Below are 21,062 nucleotides of genomic sequence, written 5' to 3'. Positions count from 1 at the left end.
ATGACTTGTATTCCTGTAAATTTGGCTCAGTTCCCTGTATATTTTAGAGATGAGGCCTTTATCAGAGACACTGGTTGTAAAGATTTTCTCCCAATTTTCTGCATCCCTCCTAATCTTTGTTGCATTGGCTTTGTTTATACAAAACTTTTCAATTTAACATAATCAAAATTATCCATTTTGCATTTTGTAATGCTCTCTAGCTCTTGTTGGGTTATGAATTCTTCGCTTTCCCATAAATCCGACAGGTAAACTATTCCTTGCTCTCCCAAATTGCTTATAGTATCAGCCTTTATTCCTAAATCATGAACCCATTTTGACTTTATTTTGGTATATTGTGTAAGATATTGGTCTATGCCCAGTTTCTGCTGTAGCATTTTCCAATTTTCCCAGCAGTTTTTGTGAAATAGTGAATTCTTAGCCCAGAAGCTGGATACTTTGGGTTTATCAAAGAGTGGATTGCTATAGTCATTGACTACTGCCTTGTGTACCTAACCTATTCCACTGATCCACCCTTTGTATCTCTTTATGCCTGTTTGAGAGGCATATAGTGGATAGAAACCTGGTCTCAAAATCAGGAAGACTTGAGTTCAAGTACCACTTCTGACACATACTGGCTTTGTGATCCTGGACAAGACATGGATGTTAGTGGTATTCACACTAAACTGTATTTTTCCATGGATGTGAGAGTAGAAGAGGTTTTGTCAGTCATGTAGGATTTCTATAGATAAATCGAGGAGGGAATCACCAGAAGACAGTATATAGACAGTATATATACAATATAGACATGTAAATGTTTAGGCCCTGCAGGGGTGGGCAACCTCAAGGCTACATGTGGCCTTCTAGGTCCTTGGGTGCAGCCTTTTGACTGAGTCCAGGTTTTACAGAACAAATCCTTTCATTAAGAGGATTTGTTCAGTGAGGTTTGGATTCAGTGAGAGGGCCACACTTGAGGACCTAGAGGGCTACATGTGGCCTCAAGGCCTCAGGTTCCCCACCCTTGTATGTTTAGGGGACATTGGGTGCTAAAGAGTTTGTGTTTAAGAATATCAAATAATATTAGTTCAGTTCACATTTATGTAGCTCTTTAAAGGTAGTACTTTTCTCATAGCAAGTCTGGGAAATGGAGGTTCAGAGAATTCAGTGACTTGTCTGAAATCACAAGACTAGTAAATGTTAGAGCCAAAACATGAACCCAGGTACTTTGACTCCAAGACCATTATCCTTTCCACTAGGAGATAAAATTAGAAATGTAGGTTGTGATGCCTGGAGTCTGACCTGGATCTTGTTGGCAATGGAAAGCCATTGACCTTTTCTTTAATTTAGGGAAGATCACAGTGATATGAAATGAAGATTAATCTGACAGTGGGAGGGATAGACTATGCAGAGAGACCATTTGAGGATCCATGAGAATTCCAGCATGAGGTAATAAGGACTTTGTATCAGGTTAATATGTAGTCTCTTATTAAACAATCACCAGGACTTCCTTTAGCAGTTCAGACTAGCAATTGAGTACCTAGTTATGAAGTCACAAATCGGACATTTCGAGTGATACAATCACTAACTTGATGGATTTCCCCCAAATTGTCAATAAACCAGGGAAATCTTAACTCACTGTTTATCCCAAAGTTTTAAGTCAATTTTAGCATTGATTTTTGGCAGGGTGGTTGGAAGACTCCATATCCTTGATGTTTGGAACTCCAAACTGTTTGTTAGTGTAACAGTTTTATTGACAGTCCTCTCAATATTTCTCCTCTTTTGTATATTGTTATATGAGTAAAAAATATGTCTCCGTGCTGGAGACATAATGTAACTCCTTTATAAGATACAACATCAAATTTATTTCTTTTTTAAATTACTATCTCATTCAATTAAAAAATTGCATGGGAAATAGCTTTCTAGGCCATCTTTAGGATAGTGTGGACCATGATGATAGTTTGTAGTAAATTTAGTAAATGGATAGACAATGAAGTTCTAATAAGGTAACTTGTTTTATATCTTTAATTTTCAGCCTCCTGGAGTTAAAGTGTTTCAGCTTTTTGCTGCACTTAAGGAAAATCATAAATCCCCACAGTAATGAGATGGGATCGACATTTATCTTTCCCCTTGAGGAATAAGTGTGGGGATTTTGAAAAGTCTTATGTTAAAAAAATATGCTTGAGGATATTTTACCAAGAATCATGAAACAGTATAATTAAGTAATCAATATTGCAGTTTTCACTTTATTATTTAAGAGTTGGTAAACTCCCGTTTAAACTTGTTTATAGCATCCCTTTATATATTGAAAATCAAGGATAATACAGTTTTTTACTTTACTTCTGAATATATGCTTTATGTTTGATAAGGTATACAGAATATTCCATGTGGTAGTACTACCTTATATTGCTTCTTTTTTTGTTTGTTTCGAATTTATTTATTTTTAACATTCATTTTTTAAAATGTTGAGTCATGAAATTTTTCTTTCCCATCTCTCCCCCACCTATGGTGAAGGCAAGAAATGTGTTACTAGTTATACATATGAAGTCATGAACAACATATTTCCATATCAGCCATGTTGCAGAAAAAGCCAGAAAAATAGTATGTTTCAATCTGCGTTCAGACTGCAACAGTTCTTTCTCTGGAGGTGAATAGCATTTTTCATTGTAAGTCCTACAGAATTGTCTTTGATTATTGTATTGATCAGAATAGTAGCTAAGTCATTCACGATGGATCATTAAACAGTATTGCTGTTAATGTGTACAGTGTTCTCCTGGTTCTACTCACTTCACTGCATAAGAGTCTTTTCAGTTTTTTCTGAAATCTGCCTGCTTATCATTTTTAATAGCATAATAGTATTCCATGATATTCATATGCCACAACTTGTTTAGCCATTCCCCAATTGATAGGCATTCCCTCAAGTTCCAATTCTTTGCCACTGTGAAAAGAGTTGTTATAAATATTTTTGAACATATAGGTCCTTTTCCTTTTTCTTTGATCTCTTTAGGATATACACTTAGGAGTATTATTGCTGGGTCAAAGGATATACACAGTTCACCAACAGCATATTAGTGTACCTATTTTTCCACATCCCCTCCAATATTTATCATTTTCCTTTTTCTGTCATATGATAAGCTTAAAAAGGAGGGTTGTAGAAATTAATGAAGTGTAACCGATCACTACCACTCTGCTAGGTGCTGTGAATTCAGAGATAAAGATGAAGTAGTCCCCACCTTCTGAGTGCTTTCATTCTATGTGGGGTGGGCCAGCATGTACATGGAAATGACCTATGCCTTAGAAATAACACTTTGGCTGTCATATCGAGGATGAATTAGGGAGGAGAGCATGGAGGAAGGGGGACCAATTAGAGGGCATGGAAAGTTATTGAAAAATATCATAGCTTATACCTACCCTCCCACTAAAAAAAGTGAAGATTGTCAATAATTGCTATTCCGTATATCTCAGTTTCACATTTCTTTGAAATTTTTATGAGATTAATATATACATTCATTGAGGGCTTCCTTGCTGAAGGAATTAGAAGAGAACAGATAGATTTTTTACAAATGGTATCCTATAGCAGACCACATCTTTATAGTCACACAGTTGGCCAAAGGGAGCAAAAAATACCAGGTCCCCTTGTGCCTTTTTCTTTTAATTTAAAAAATATTATGTTAGTAGGGGAGAAATCTCTAACAAGGAGTCTCCCACGCATATGTCAAAAATCATATGGGATTCCTTAAAAGATATAACAGAGATAACTATTTAATGACCCTCTAATACATTGATGGAGACATAAAACAGGAAGACGAATGCTTGCTAAAGGTATTTGCCACCACTATGGAGGATGTCTAGTACAAAATACAAATCAAAAAAGTATTTCCTATATATAGTGATACCGTCATAGATCTAGATCCGGAAGGGATCTCAGAGCCCATCTAGTCTAACCCTCTCATTTATTCAGTGAGGAAACTGAGGCTAGTACACACAGGCCTAGTAAGCAGTAAGGGCAGTATTTGAACCCAGGTTCCCTGATTCCAGTCAGCGTGCTTTCTTCTATACCACCTATTATTGTCTAGGCACTGGGAATACAGAGATAAAAACAGTCTGTATCCTCTAAAAGCTTAGTCTATCTTATGAGCTCTTTGCATAGTTATCATTATCCAGTTCTACAAACTAAGCACCCACTGTGTGCTTCGCATTGTGATACGATTACTGGGTACACAAAGATACAATGGATTATCCCCTTGCCTTCCAGGGCAGTTCCATTCTGTGAAATGAACGTGTGGCCCCATCATTCTCTTAATGCTATCCTGTCCTTCTGCCTGGATGCTAGTGCTTGTCTATTTCATTATGCTAATTGTAATAGTCTTGGTACATTGCAGAACCTCCTAAATGAGATCCATAATCACTTTGGAGAATTCAGTCTATATACACAGTTGGTCAGCAAGCATTTACTAAGTATGTCCTATGTGCCAGGTACTGTGCTAAATACTGGGGGTACAAAGAAAATCCCCACAGCTACTGCTACCAAAGAAAAGGAAGACCCTGCTCTGGATCCAGTAGCTTACAGTCTAAGGGAACAACACAAGGCAAACATCTATATACAAAAAAGATATGTGCAAGATAAATTGAAGATAAGCAACAGAGAAAGCACTAGCATTAAGGGGGAATCAGGAAAGATTTCTTGTATAAAGTACGATTTTAGCTGAGACTTAAAGGAAGTCAAAGAGGTCAAGATGTGTAAATGAGGAGGGAGAGGATTCCAGAAATGGGTAACAGCCAGTGTCTTGTGTGAGGAACAGCAAGAAGACCAGTCATTGAATCACAAAGTATGGGGGGATGATAAGAGCTGACTGGAAGGAGTAAGAAGGCTAGAAAGGCAGGGAGGAGACTAGGTTATAAGCTTTGAATGCTAGAGAAAGGACTATAGGAAAAACCAAATGGATAAAGAAAGCCAACTGATGATAGATAATCCATAATGCTGGTTCATTAATACATATGACTTGGATAGACACTGAAAATGGACAATGAGATGATTCCACAACTGAACTGGGAAAAGGAAAGTGGGCTGGAAATTGCATTGTTCTTTTAATAACTTCCAGCTTCAGCTTTAAATAAAACCTCATCTTTTTAATGCCAGTATTCTTCCCAGGTATAGTCATGAGTCATCAATACCGCAGTCTCTTGAGAATTGAAGATAAGGCTCACCCAGTAAAAAGACACGAAGTATATGAGCAGGTTGCAAAACTTTCTAAACAAGAATTTTTGTGGAAGTGGAGTAGAAGATGTCATTAGAGAAATGTGTGGCTGGCCAAAAAAAAAAAAAAGATGGGTCATTCATATAGCACTAGAGACAACTGAGGGGCAACCTTGAATGCACCATTGATATCCACACAGTATCAAGAGATCTAGAGGAAGACCCGCAGCATATTGTTTAATTAGTCACAGATTTGTGGAATTACATTGAAATGAGTAGGAGAACATCAGCAGGTATTGACAGATCACAGTTTTGATTGCTGGAGGGAGTACTTTTATTGAAAAGATCACAGATCCATAGAAATAAGAAGTCATGTAAAACTCTATTGGTCATGGCAACTTGATGCCAGGTATAGAGTGCTATTTTGGCTGAAGAGACTCTGTGCTCTAAAGGCAGATCCCTGCTAAGACTTAAATGGGTCACTTATAACGGATAACACATAAGCTATTAGCATGCATCGACAGATTTGTTATTTGTTATTCATATTTGCTAGTTGTTAACCATTGCTTTGAAGGGAATAGGAAGGATCACTTGAAGGAGATGAAGACCCAGAACTTGATGCTCCTTAGTATAAACATCTTGAGAACAATAAATGTTTAGGATACAGGATGAGGAACTGAAATGAGTGATGAAAATGCCTGATACAACTTTGACGCGCTTAGCAAGTTTTCTTAAGACCCAGCTGTATAAATGGATGAATTTATTTTAGATAACCTTTTTTTTTTAATCTTTTTTGCTGTACATGGGATTGTTTCCTCAGCCCAACTGTTATGTCCACTTTTAGGAAGTAATTAGGTCATTGTGACTACAAATGGTCAGTTGTTCCAGACATTTAGTTAAAAGTATATTGAGCTTTTCAGTGAGTGATAAAATATCACTATATGATGGAAATAATTTGAACATACCCAGAGCAGAGCAGCTTCTTAAACACTTGACCCGTGACATATTTGCAGCCGTTCAGTTTTGTACAGTTGATTTGCTTGCTGATGCTGCTTCTCATCAAACCTATTTTTATTTCCTTTGATATCTATCTCCATAGTAACTAGGTAACTAGTCATTTACATATTCACTGGTCTGACCTATATTCATCTGTTCCTTTTTACCTTTTTCCCCTTTGGTCTGTTTTAAGGTTCTGACTCTATTTTACCAGATTATCATTTTTTTTCTCTGTTTGCTTTCTGACCCCACTGCCTTAATTGTACTCTAATCCTTCTTCTTGATATTTTGATCTACCTCTCTGTGCCTTTGCAAAGTGAACCTATTTGAGTTGTGGCATAAGCAAATGATTTTGTTTTTCTTCTGTGTCTGTGTTTATATTTTGATGCCATTATATCTAGCTTCCTGGCAGATAAATTAGCAACCATGATAGAAAAGGTAAATATGGGGAGGAAAGTAAGTCAAAGAAATTTCATTTAGAAGGGCATTCTGAGAAGATGGTAGAGTAGGTCAGAAAATTCCAGGCTCTCCAAATTTCCTCTTTAAACAGACAGAACATTACCACAAAATGAACATAGAACAGCAAAAATAAAGGGGTAAAACAGTTGTCCTGCTAAGACAACTTGAGAGGATCTCTGGAAAGACAGGACCTCCAAGGGTAGAGGTTTGGCTGGAGTGAAGTGGTAAACACCTTCAGGCCAGCTCCCTTGAATCAACAAACAGCAGGCCTTGGGAGGGGGGCGGGGGCAGCTACTTCTGGAAGCAGACTAGGTCTTGGGAAATCACAGCCTCAGGAACTTTCATGTCATGAATTTTCACTTCAAACATTTTTATCTAACAGTAGATGGCTGAGTGGGGGGAAAATAGGGGGACTGTGGTATTTCTGGACACCTGGCCTAAGGGTGCTGACCAGACGTGGTCCTTGGCTGTGACCATGGGCTAGGAGCAGGCACCATACCTCATTGAATGCAGTTACCAGTACTTCAGAAAGCAAGAATGGTTTCCGGACAGCATGCGGGCCCTAACCATAGCTTAGGGTAGGAGAGTAGTGCCTGAGGTTGAGCCCTGAGACACAATTCAAAAAATAACAGTAAGGAGGACCTCAGGCCTGGAATACCATTACCCACAACTCAGAATTAAAATCTGACTACAATAATAAGCTGCTAAAAATAAAATAAAACAAAATAAAAATTAAAATGAGCAAAAGAAAAAGAACCAGACCATAATTAGCTGCTATGGTATAAAGATCTGGGTTCATATTCAGAGAAACATAGGTTGAAAAAAAAAAGGTACTCTTACACCAAAAAGTAACGTCAAATGCTCACAAGCCCAAACATGGTTCTCGGAAGAACTTAAAAAAGGAATTATAAATTAAATAAGAGAGATCGAGGAAAAATTAGAGGGGGAAAGCAATCCAAGAAAATTATGAAAAGATAATCAGTTGGAAAAAGAGGTCCAAAATCTTAGGGAAGAAAATAACTCCTGGAAAACTGGAATTGGGCAAGAGGAATTGAATGACATTATAAGACACTAAGAAATAATAGTAAAACTAGGAAAAATAGAAAAGAATCTAAATCATTAGGAAAAAAAACATGATCTGGAGAACAGATTGAGGGGAGGTAATATAAGAATTGTTGGACTGCCTTAAAGTTATGTTCAAAAAAAGAATTTTGATACAGTATTACAGAAATTATTAAAGAAAATTGCTCTAAAGTTCTAGAACAAGAGGGCAAAGTAGAAATAGAAAAAAAATCTACTATTTACCACCTGAAAGAGATCCCAGGAGAAAGACTTAACAGGAATGTCACAGCCAAGTTGCAAAACTCCCAAGTTAAGAAGAAAATACTGTAAGCAACAAGAATAAAAAAAATTCAAAAATTTAAGATGCAAAAATCCTAAATAAAATACTAGCTAAAAGATTACAACAATATATTACAAAGATTATAAATTATAACCAAATGGGATTTATATGTGGCATGCAGTGATGGTGTAACATAAGGAAAACTATTAACATAATTGATTATAACAATATTAAATGTGTTTTTAAAATCCTACAATTATATCAAGATTCAGAGAAAGTTTTTGATAAAGTACAATACTCACTTCTATTAAAAACACTTGAAAGTATAGGTATAAATGGATTTTTCCTTAAGTTGATAAAAAAGCATTTATCTAAAACCATCAGCAAACATTATTTGTAATGGAGATAAGCTAGAAGCCTTCTTAGCAAGATCAGGTATGAGACAAGGATGCCCACTGTCACCAATGCTATTCAGTATTGTATTGGAAATCATAATGATAGCAATAAGAGGGGGAAAAGAAGGCATCAGAGTAGGAAATGAGGTAATAAAACTATCTCTTTTTGCAGAAGGTACGATAATTTACTTGGAAAATCCCAAAGACTCAAGTATAAAAAGTTAGTCAAAATAATTAATAATTTTAGCAAAGTAGCAGGGATATAAAGTAAACCCATATAAATCATCAGCTTTCCTATATATAACAAACAAAACCCTGTAAGAAGAGATAGTAAGAGATACCTCACTTAAAATAACTCCAGTGTCTGAACAGTATAAAATACCTGGGAGTACACCTGCCAAAACAAACTCAGGAAATATGTAACAAAATTATAAAAAAAAACCCTTTTTATACAAATAAAATCAGATTTAAATATCTGGAGAAATATTAATTGTTCATGAGTAGGCAGGGCCAATATAATAAAAATGACAATTTTACCTCAATGCCATCCCAATTAAATTTCAAAAAAAATTTTTTTTTTACTGAACTAGAAAAAAGTAATAACAGAATTCATTTGGAAGAACAAAAGTTCAAGAACTAATGAAAGAAATGTAAAGGAAGGAGAGTACCAGATCTCAAACTGTATTATAAGACAGCAATTATCAAAACTATCTAGTACTGTCTAAGAAATAAAAGGGTAGATCAATGGAACAGAGTAGACATACAATTTATAGTAACAAATAAATATAGTAACCTTGTATTGGACAAGTACAGCGACTTAAGATTTTGGGATAAGAATTCATTATTTGGTTAAAAAAAAGTTATTAGGAAAACTGCAAAGCAGTTGGGCAGAAATTGGGCTTAGACCAATATCTTACACCATTTACCAAGATAAGGTCAAAATGGATACATGATCTAGGCAAAAAGAGAGATATTACATGAAAATTTGAAGAACATGGGACTCACTACTTATCAGACTTACGGATGGGTGAACAATTTATGAATAAACAAGAGATAGGGAGCAGAGAAGTGAGGTGTGAAATAATTTCAATTACATTAAATTAAGAAAGTTTTGTATAAATAAAACAAATGTAGCCAAGATTGAAAGGAAAGTAGAAAATTGGGGGGAGGGGAGATTTACAAACAGTTTCTTAGATAAAGGTCTCGTATCTCAAATACATAAAGAACTTTGTCAAATTTATAAGAATATGAGTTTTCTAATTGATAAATGGTCACAGGGTATGAACAGGCAGTTTTCCAATGAAGAAATCAAAAGCATTTATAATCACATGAAAAATACTGTAAATTATTATTTATTAGGGAAATGCAAATTAAAGTAGCCTTAAGATATCGTTATACACCTATCACAGATTGGCTAAAAATGATAGAAGAGGAAAGTGACAAATGTTGGAGGGGATGTGGGAAAATTGAGACACTAATTCATTGTTGGTGGAATTGTGAACCAACTTTATGTGATCCAGACTTTCTGGAGAACACTCTAGAATTTTGCCCAGTTATTAAGCTGCCTATACCCTCTGATCTGGCAATAGAACTACTAGATCTGTTTCCAAGGATGATTAGGGAAAAAAGAAAAGAACCTATAGGTTCTATAATATTTATAGCAGCTCTCTTTGTGGTGACAAAGAACTGGAAATTGCGGGGATGCCCATCAAGTTGTAGTATATGATTGTGATGGGATATTACTATGCTTTGAGGAATGATGAACTCGATGTTTTAGAAAAACATGGATAGACTTGCAGAAAATAAAGAAGAGAAAAATGAGCAGAACCAAGAGACCATTTTATACAGTAACAGCAATATTGTTTTAAGAACAACTTTGAGTGAATAAGTCATTTTGACTGTTATAAATACCCAAATTAACTACAAAGGACATATGAAGAAAGACACTATCTGCATCCTGAGAAAGAACTGATAAATAGAAGTATGTATAGAACGATTTTACATATATGTGTATACATACATACATACACATTACATTTATACATATGTGTATATATCTATATACATAGATATATACACAAATACAGATATTTATGTCTAATGGTAGCCATCTTGGGGTGGGGGGGGGAGGAAAATGAATTTACATGATAGCTTTATCATATATTTAAAAGGAATAGCAAATTGTATGTAACAGATTCACAGTTGCATATTCAATCCTATTTTTTATTACACTATGTTATGGATATGCATGTTTTATTCCATAAATTTATAATAAAATAGATCAAAATTTTAAAATAAATTAGATTTAAACTCAGGTATAGCTAAATAACTCCTGACTTACCTAGGGCGTAACTGGTTCAGAGGCATTCCAAATGGGCAAAGCCTGAAGAGAGGCTTTCTTAGAGAAGGACTTGAAGGGATTTGTGATGTCAGTGAGGAGTGAAATGAGAAAGAGATAAGGAAAAAGAGCCCATTAAGGAACGAAGATTTCAGAAAGGCCCCTTCTCCTTTCTTCTTCTTTAAAAAGTTCTATGTCTCTACTCTATTGGACATTGAGCCTTTCTTATGAGAGGCAAGGGAGAAGGGAAGGGAATAGCTCCTGTTACACGCCAGGCACTGTGCTAAGCGCTTTACAAATATTATTTCATCTGACCCTCACAGCAGCTCTGTGAGGAAGATGATGTTAACCCCATTTTGCAGTTTAAACTGGGGCAAACAGAAGTTGTGATTTGCCTAAGGCCACATAGCTCCTAAGTGGCCGAAGGTGGATTCTAACTGAGGTGTTTCTGTCTCTAGACCATCCATTTCATCACCTAGTTGCCTCTAGGTGGCTAAGGGAAGGATTCTGCTGACTAAGTTCATTGGCCACTTTCCATTTGGGAATTTTCTTTTGTCAAAAGATTTTTTATTTTTTTCCCCCTTTATTGAAGGAAGAAACTGAATGCCTAGATATTTTGTAACGTCTTTGCCATTTTATGCAGAGTAACTAATTGTTTTGAACAGCAGTGTGAGGTAGTGGGTTAGAGAGCTGGCTTTGAAGCCAGGAAGACTTAGGTTCAAGTTCTGCCCATGACTTATAGCTGGTTATGTGACCCTGAGCAAGTCCTTGGCCTCCAAGTGCTCTTGGCCAGTGGTGTCAAACTCAAATAGAAAAAGATCTCTTCAGGCCTCATATTGACTTCGAAAATTACAGATTAACATTATCTATGTTGTATTATTGTTTATTTTGTTAAAAAATTTTCCCAATTACATTTTAATCTGTTTCAGGCAGCTGAGGACTGTTGTGGGCTCCATGGGGCCTGCATGTTTGACTGCTCTGCCCTAGGCAGCTCTCTAAGTCTGTAAGTTTCAGAAAGGGTGCCAATTTATTTTATTGTTAGGAGGAGTTCCTTATACCAGTGAAATCACAGGTGTCTAGTCTCTATCCCAAACTAATTGATATTTACTAAAATGGTTGGGACTCTAAAGTAAAAATGTAAAGTTAAGCATTTAGATCTGTCTTGATTAAATATTAACAGTGTCCTTATGTTGCTTTGTCAGACTGGAGTACAACATTAGGGAAATGAGAACATTCTTGGAACAGCAAACAGGCCAATTTGGTAGGAATATAGATTCAGTGAGGGATAATAATAGGAAGTAAGTTTGTAAATATAAGTTGGAGCCAAGTTGTGTGAAGGGCTTTGAAACCAAACAAAGGAAGTTTTATTTTAACCCAGAGGTAATGGAGAACTACTGAAGTTTCTTGATCTGTGGAGTGCCTTGGTCAGACTTGTGTTTTAGGAATATCACTTTGGCATCCATATGGACAATGGTTTGTAAAGGATAGAGACTTGAGATAGGGATGCCAGTTAGGAGGCTACTGCAGAGGATCCACCTGAAAGTGTGAATGCATTACTAGAGTGGTGGCCATGGGAATACAGAGGAGGGGACGGGTGTTGTGGGAGTAAAATCAATAAGAATTGGTAACTGTGAACCTGATTGACTGGAAAGATGGTGATGTTTCAACAGAAATAGCAAAGTTAGGAAAAGGGATGGGTTTTGAGGGAAATATAATCAGTTCTCTTTTGGATTATTGAGTTTGAGATGCATATAGGATATCCTGGGGCTTTTGTCCAGCAGGCAGTGGGTGGTGCTGGACTGGAGCTCAGGAGAGAGAGATTATGGCTGAATAATCAACATACATTGATGAGATAGCTGATATTGTTGCTTTGTTGATACTAATAGAGTAATAGAGCTACCAAGACATCATAGTCAGTGCCTTGCTACAGACCAGACACCATCAACATCAGTGGAATCAGAGCTAAGCCAATAAATAGCCTTCTTAGGCCAACTGTACATAGAGAGCCATGTGTTAAGGGCCAGGATACTGGTGGAACTGGGGATATTTGAGTTAACCTCATACTCTCATAAAATCAGATGAGACTGTTGTCAGTGAAGAAGCCATGTAGTGGATCTGAAGCAGTTTGAGTTAACTTTGTACCCAAGTGAGTTTGATTTAGAATCCAGCTGTGGGTCCTTTGGGAAAGAAAACTATAAAAGCAGGTTTTAGGATTTAAGCAGAGAGCTTCTGAGACTCCAGGAAACCCTCTTTATCAACTGCTCTTAATTCCCTTGCTGGTATATTTTATTTGCTTTTATTTTTGCTTTTTACCTACCTTGGTTTTACTTTAGGTGTTTTTATGAAAGAGAATGGTTGTTTCAGCACTTGAACGTGGCTGGGACACCTTGGGTTATTAACTGGATAATAGTCTACTTTCTTACTTTGCTTGGGTTTTGTAGACCAATTTTCTTTTCTTAGGAAGATAGGAAAACTATTAATATCTTAATTAATCTTCTTTTATTTTCATTCTTCAAGGTTTGTTGGAGACTGATCCACTGCATGAACCTGATGAAGAAACTGTGTCTCATATTGACCTCAGTAGTATGATATCGGAAGAAGAAAGAGAAGAGTTGAAGAGTGAACTGGTTAAGGTGAGCTCAGTCATCCCCTCAATGTTCATATTTCTACCCCTAGAACTTGTGAGTTATTATTAGTACAATGAAGTTCACACACTGTAATTATTTTGTCCCTCACTTAATACAATTTTATAGACTAGTTTACTGTAAAGTGAGTCATTTTGCCAGATTAATTCACAACACTGATTGGCCATTGTCAACTTGACTGCAGAAGTGAAATGAATAGTGGAGCTATTTTAAGCAAACAATAGTAATTAGTTGTAAATTTGTACCATTTATTATACTATGGAATAATGAATCACTCAAAGGACTATGGAATTCATTCAGGAGTATGACTTCTGGCATTGTTACTTACTATCCTTTAAAAAATAGGCCTTGTTTTAGGTCAGCTGTTGCTTAGAGTTATTTGGAGAGTATTTTTTTCTTAAAACAAAAGAATAACAATTTGTGCCCTTTTTAGCAAGACAACAAAAACTGAGGAGATGCAATTCAGAAGGGAGGACTAAACCTTATGGTTAATTAATTAAAAGGCCCTAGTAGAGAAAAAAGTTCATGAGTATACATAAAATTCGTGGACATATTTAAAATATTATGTCATCACATCTGCTCACCCCGTATCGATTCAGAATAGGCTTGGTACAAAAGGGAGAGAGTTTTTGTATCTGTGACTTGGAAAGTTTGAGACCTAAAAAAATATTTATAACAGCTTTTTTTGTGGTGGCAAAGAATTGGAAATTGGATCATCCATCAATTGGGGAATAACTGAACAAGTTGTGTCACATATGATTGTGATAGAATACTATTGTACTAGGAGAAATGATGAGCAGGATGTTTTCAGAAAAACCTGGGAAGACTTATAGGAACTGATGCAAAGTGAAGTGAGCAGAACCAGGAAAACAAGGTACACAGTAGTAGCAATATTGTAATGATGATCAAATGTGAGCAATTTAGCTACTCTGATCAAAGCAGTAAGATAATTCCAAAGGACTGATGATGAAAAATGTTGTCCACTTCCAGAGAGATTAATGGATGAAGTCTGAGTATAGATTAAAGCATGTTTTTTTCACTTTCTTTATATTTCTTACTTTTTTGTTTTTGTTTTTTTGCAACGTGGCTCATATGGGAATATGTTTTGGCTGACTTTACCTGTATAATTGACATCATATTGCTAGAGGATGGAGGAAGAGAATTTGGAACTCAAAATTTAAACATAATAAATGTAAAAAATAAAAGAAAAAACAATCAGAGTTTGAGACTCATGTTCTTGTTTTACCCACTTATGTCTTCTATGTTACCACCTATCATAATTTTTCTCCCTTGAAGGGGCCCTTGTTGTCCCCTGGGTAAAACTGCAAAGTAGGTGAAGTTTTTCTTTCATGCCCTCTCTCTTTAATATCTGTAACCCCTTCCTACCTTCTGCCTTCTATGTTCTTCTATGTTCTATCCTTCAAGCATCCAGAACCTTATAAATGTCTTCTGGCTATGCAAAGCACCCCACTACATCTGGAATCCAGACTCTTAGGCTGGTAGATCTAAAGTCTAAGGAAACCAGGTTACAAAATAATTTTTAGTAAATTGTGACTCTCTTAAATAGGCTTAATCCTTTCAGGGATTGTTTGCTTTCTTAAAGGGGGAACTTGCTAATCCAGATGTGTCAGTAATTAGTTGAAAGTGTGTGGAGAGTATTTTTAAGCAAGGATTGAAGTGTGAGTCAATCTTTATATCAGCCTCCTATATTGAGCCTGCTACAGGTCATACCTCATGCCATACAACTACCCACCAGGGTCAAGCAGTTGTGAATATGGTAGGTAGTTTTTCAGGATTCTTTTTTTTTAGGAAACAATAATCAAATCAGTATTGCTGTTGATACTTGAAGAATAATCTATTTTGTGGCTCCATAATTGCCCTGACCAAAGCTCTATTCATCAGATTCTATTCCTCCATATAAATGTTTTCTCACTAGTACAGAACTTATGAACTTGGGGCCCTGGACTTTTGGGGATACATTTTAGGGAGTCTTAAATTCAGATAAGGAAAAAACCTACATATTTATTTACAATAATCAATGAACCCTTTTCGACAGCAGCAACAAAAATGTGTTATGAACCCTGGAAATTTAGCATTTCTGTCAATTATTTATATATAATTAATTTTTTCTGGGAAGGGCACCAGATTACCAAAGGGGTCCAAGACATGAAAAAGTTAACATCCCCTACTCTAGTAAATTATAAGATTTTTGAGACTAGGGACTAGCTTGCTTTTTTATTTGTATATCTGGTGCTTAGTACAATGTCTGGCTCATAGTAGGCACTTAATAAATACTTTCTTTTAAATGAAGTACACCTTCCCAGTGCCCATTGCCCACTCAGCCTCGCCTCTCAAGTCATTATAGGTAAATTAGCTTATCTGGCTTCCTGGAAATGTAGGCTTTGTCTTCTAACACTGAGAATTGAGTAAGCACTTAATAAATGTTTGTCGAATTGAAATGAATGAAACAGAACAATTTCTAAGGCCTTGGGAACTTTTCTCATATCTTCTTAAAAATTGAATTTTGTGTTTATCCTTTTAAAAACTTTTCTAAAGGAGTGTCATTTTGTTATTTAGAAAAATTGATAATTGTGATTTTACACATAGTGAATCCTTAACAAATCTTCTTAATTACCTCTTTAGTCTGTAAGCAAATTCTAATGTTGTTATACAAAATGCTTTAATTGCTCCTAACAGAGTTGGTCTTTTCATACTATGTCATCGTGACTTCAAGAGAGGAATAAATCCATTACCTTTTGGAATTAGTTCCTTTTTAGCCTGTTTAAAGCTGCTAATGAGAAAATAGGTTTACAAAGGGAAAAGAAAAAGACTTTCATAACCATATAGACTTCACTGTTTCCTAGTCATTCATCTTCTATTTACATGCTACTGTGTGCATTTCTTTGAGCAATTTCACTTTGTCAGTTACTAAGTGGCAGAGCCGGTATTAGAACCAAAGTCCTCTGACTGCAGAGTGCTTAGTTTTTTCTACTGGTACATGCTGTCTCTTGGACTAGCACCTCTGGTGTGAGGGTTTGTGAGTCCCTTTTCAGGGCTGCTCACCTATCTACATTTGGTGTCCACTTGACTCTCACCTGTGGCTCCAAGAATCTGTAGCACACACATCGGCCACACCCCAGTAAAACCATACCTGCAGACAGGCTAAATCAAGTTGAGGGTAACTGATAGTCTTCAAACCTGTCAGTGAGGTAGGGGGATGTTTACCCCAATTATTCCCCAGTGGAATGGGTGGATGAAAACAGTTTAGTCAAATGGCCATGAAGATGGCTGAATCAGGTGCTGTGGAATGCCTAGAGCTTACATAGACATCAAAGACGCCAAGGTCATCCATTGCATCCTGGGCTTTGGTCTTGCCTTGTGGACTTCGATGACTCTGGACAAGAGAATGAAGCTGGTGACTTTGCGCAATTCTGCCACACTTAAATCCAGTTTCCACGTAAGTCAAGACATGACCCCATGATGTTTCTGGTCCTCTTTGAAAATGTACAAACAACAACTATGTACAAATGGGACCTAGGGAAGGAGTATGCATAGTTTAGTACAGATTTACTTTGGAAAAAATAACTGACAGTGGGCATATCTGACTGATGTGAATCAGTGGGATTAACCTTATATACAAAATATAACCTGGACCTAAGAATTTTAATGAAGAATCAAAAAAAAACTGCATGTTTAGACAAACTGAGAACAAAACTTTTTTTTTCCTTTTTCTATTACTTCTTAGATCATACTACATATAGGATCTAGGCATCTAGCCAGCAAGGGGGCGTGATCGAGAGGTCTAAAGGAGTACATCCAGGTGGAAAATGTGGAAATGGTGGGCCTGAGCACTTTCCTTAAGTGGAGATTCTAGAAGGAGCTCTTTATACTCTTACCTTCCCATCAGAGGGGCCCCACAGCCAGAGAGGATTTATGAAGTGTGAGCATGTGATCTTGCCAAGATGATGAGGTTCTTGGGGGCACAATGGAGAAATCCAAAGGAGCACAGTTTGGAGGGAAATGAATCAATGAATATTGATTTCTAATCATTATACTAAAATAACTGAGAAGATTTTAGCCTTAATATATTACCAAAGGGCTTAGACTTTCACAGTGGAAGCAAAGGAAGGGAAAAGTCTCTAGCAAACAATCCAGTTTAGGTCGTTAATATTGGGATCCTAAACTTAGATCCAAAAGAGATCTCAGAGGTCATCTGGTATCATCTGTTCATTTTACAGATGAAGAAACAGTCTCATAGTGGTTAAATGACTTGCGCAAGGTCACACATAAACAGTAGTACATGCAGAGTCAGGAACCCAGGTTCTCTGATGCTAACTAAACTAGTCAATGAGAAATACTGTGATTATGATTTCCTTAGATTTTAGCAAAGCTTTTGATAAATTACCTCATACCGTTAAATGATAATATGTTCAAATGGATTCAGAACTAATGGATGACCAGACAGAAAGAGTAAATTGTTAATAGTTCAGTGTCAGCATGGCAAGAGGTCCCTGCTGGAGTTTCCCACAGATCTGAGCTCAGGCTTTAAACCGTTTAACACTTTTGTCAGTGACCTTTACGTATGCATAGGTAGTATACACAACAAATTTGCAGATGACACAACACAAGAAGGGATAGCTAACATACTAGATGAGTCAGGATGCAAAAAGATTTTGATAGGCTAGATCATTGGGCTGAATCTAATAAAATGACATTTAATGTGAATCAATATCTTGCACTTGGGTACAAAAAAGTCATCTTCACAAGTATAGGATGAGGAAGACATAGTTAGACGGCAGTTACTCTAAAAAGGATAAGGGGGGTTTCAGTGGATTCACAAACTCAATAAAAGTTGGCAGTGTCACATGGAAGCCACAGAAGAGGGGCATGGAGTTTGCAAGAAGATGATAGTCCCACTTTATTCCACCCTCATCACATTTTACCTGGAGTATTTTGTTCTGTTTTAGATAGCGTGGCTTAAGAACGATATTAATAAGCTAGAGAATTCCAGAAGATAGGAACCAGATGGTGAGGAGCCTCAAGTCCAAGTCATATGCGTATCAGTTGAAAGAACTCTTCTTACCCTGAAGAGAAGCCTGGGGGTGGGAAGACAGGGAACTGAGAATTGTCTTCATCTGATGGGCTGTCAAGTGGATAAATGATTAGATTTGTTCTAACCGGGTCAGTCCCAGAATATTGAACCATAAACAGGCTCGTGTCAGCAATCCATTCCAATAGCTAAAACTGCCCTTTAGGGGGATGGCCTGCCTAGTGAGCTGGAGGTCTTTAAGCAGAGGCTGGACAGCCATTATTGGGCATGTTACAGTGGGACATCCTTTTGTGTATGTATATATGGGCAGAACAAAGTGGTAGCTAAGGTTCCTTCCCACTCTGTGACTCTAGTGCCGTAATAAAAATCTTTCCAGTATGCTACATTTTTCCTCCAAAATATGCCTTTGGCATATTTCATTTTAAATTCCCAGGAGGCACCACTGCTACTATTTTCTTTGGGAAGATAACCCCACACGATATTTTTATAACTTTTAAGTTTGTTAAGGGTGTTAGGACCTCATTTTTTTTTCCTGTGTAAGGTTCTTCCCAACCCAGCTTTTCTTGAGATAAGATTTTCATGTCTCAGTCATCTAGGAGACATCCTGGAATAAAAAACAAACAAACAAACTGAGGGCAGAGGAAAATAACTATTACAAAGCTGTTCACTTTACTCCTCAGAAAGGATGGGAGCCCACCTGAGATTCCCTGACTTACAATTATCTATAAAGTAAATTTGGAGACTTAAAGGAATAATCTTCAGGTATCTGAAAAAAAAAGTATTTGAGTAACTCACTGATGCTGGATTAATTAGGTATTATTGTACTTGTTTTTGCAGTTGCCTTTTTTATGTACCTAATTGCTAATTGCATTTCCCCAGTACCTATGCTGAATCTAATTTTAATAAGCCTTTAATTACTCTAAGTAATTATATACATATCATGTCACAACATACCATATAACAATGTGTTTACCATTAGTACATTTCCTTTGCCTGCTAAAAGTGCTGGTTTGACAAAGATAGTGCTCTTGACTTGCTCATGATGGGGTGCTTTTGAGTTTTTTCTAGTGGGGGTATTGATCTTCATTTGTCACAGTCTCCAGCAATCAGTGGTGTATATTTTCAAGATAACTGGCTTGGATTGGTCCAGGGAGCAGTGACAATAATTGATTGTGAATAATTCAACCTCAGACTAATTAGCACTGTGTTCTAACAAATTGAGCTAACTAGGTAGATTACATTGTTTTCCTATTTAATTACTGTAACACCTCAATGGGATGTACCCACACATTTACTTTCTGGGCTGGCTCACTCAACCCAAATCTGCCTTCACGCTGGGTTCTCAGACAAGGATCACTACCATAAAACTACACTCAGGCATTCATTGGGGATACAAAGAAAGGCAAAAGACAGTCCCTGCTCTCAAGAAGATCACAGTCTAATGGGGGAGATAATATGAAAACAGCTATATACAAGCAAGCTATATATAGGATAAATTGGAAGAGGGAAGGCACTATCATGTAAAAGGATCAGGAACATCCAGACTGTCATATGTTCCTAGGGGTAAAAACCCTCTTGTGGGGGAATAAGCTTCCTCCACTCATCACCACTGTAGCTCTTGAGTCCTTATGGATATGCTTCTATTTATACAAACCCAGCAATTCATAATGATGACACACTAGATTTTAAATATAACCATTTACTTAACAATAATAATAGTATCACAGATATGTTTATAAGTCAAATACAGAGATAACACATACATCATGTTAACCTGGGTTGCATCCCTACTCCATTTATATCTTTGAGAAAGAGTCAAGGGAAGCACATGAATGAGGAGAAGTTCATATGCTCAGGGTAACTCACAATTCTATAAGTATATGCTTCAGTATCCTCTTTCTGTCTTAGGAATTGTCTGTAAAAGTTCTTTGATGAACATAGCTTCTCTATTAAACCGATGCTTCTGCTGCTAAGCTGAGTTGATCCATGCTGTGCTTGAGTAATATCTCACTGAATAGGACATCTCAGTCCAATTAGCCACTCCACTGGATAGCTTCCCTAATTCTCAGCTTCTGAGCTGTTCCTTTGTTCAGCTGGACTTAACTCTTCAGTGGCAGCTGTGGTATCCATCACTTCCAGATTCAGGCTTAGATACTGTGCCTTCAGATGAATGAAATGTTATGCTCTTTTAGGAAGGGGCAACAGCCTTTATCTTAGAACTGGGAAAAACCTCTCCAGCTCTGCTCCTTTGCAGGATTCTTCATCACCACCACCTCTCAGCAATAATAGATGCCAGTACAAGTCAGAGTCCTTTCCTTGCACTCTCTGCTCTCCATTTCTTGCAAGACGGCAGTATATATTCTTTCTTTCTTCCTTTCAGCATCAATAGTGGTAGAGAACACTCCTGGCTCTCGTTGGACAACCAATCTACCCAGCAACAAATGATAGAATAGAGAGTGTTAGGATATCTCTCTACTTCATTTCTTACATCTATCCTTTTATCTGTCTTTGTGTGTGTGTGTGTGTGTGTGTGTGTGTGTGTGTGTATCTCTGTCTCTTTCCCTCCTGCCCAGTACACTCTGTAAACAATATCTCTTTAACTTACGTTTATAATTATCTTCTGTCTATGATCAGTTAAATTACTTTTGTGCCATAATCATAAATGGT

At 36.8% G+C, this 21,062-nt stretch overlaps 1 protein-coding gene across 1 annotated transcript in view; it reads left to right on the top strand.

Annotated features, from left to right (window-relative positions):
- TPD52L1 (TPD52 like 1) overlaps positions 1 to 21,062 on the top strand; it is a 164,955-nt gene that overhangs the window by 80,612 nt on the left and 63,281 nt on the right. The window contains exon 2 of the mRNA XM_036767071.1: positions 13,218 to 13,333. Within this exon, the coding sequence (XP_036622966.1) occupies positions 13,218 to 13,333 (116 nt within the window). The remainder of the gene's footprint in view (positions 1 to 13,217; positions 13,334 to 21,062) is intronic.

The sequence above is a fragment of the Trichosurus vulpecula genome, chromosome 7, assembly GCF_011100635.1.
Source record: "Trichosurus vulpecula isolate mTriVul1 chromosome 7, mTriVul1.pri, whole genome shotgun sequence".
NCBI lineage: Eukaryota > Metazoa > Chordata > Mammalia > Diprotodontia > Phalangeridae > Trichosurus > Trichosurus vulpecula.
This window is presented reverse-complemented; position numbering and strand designations above follow the sequence as displayed.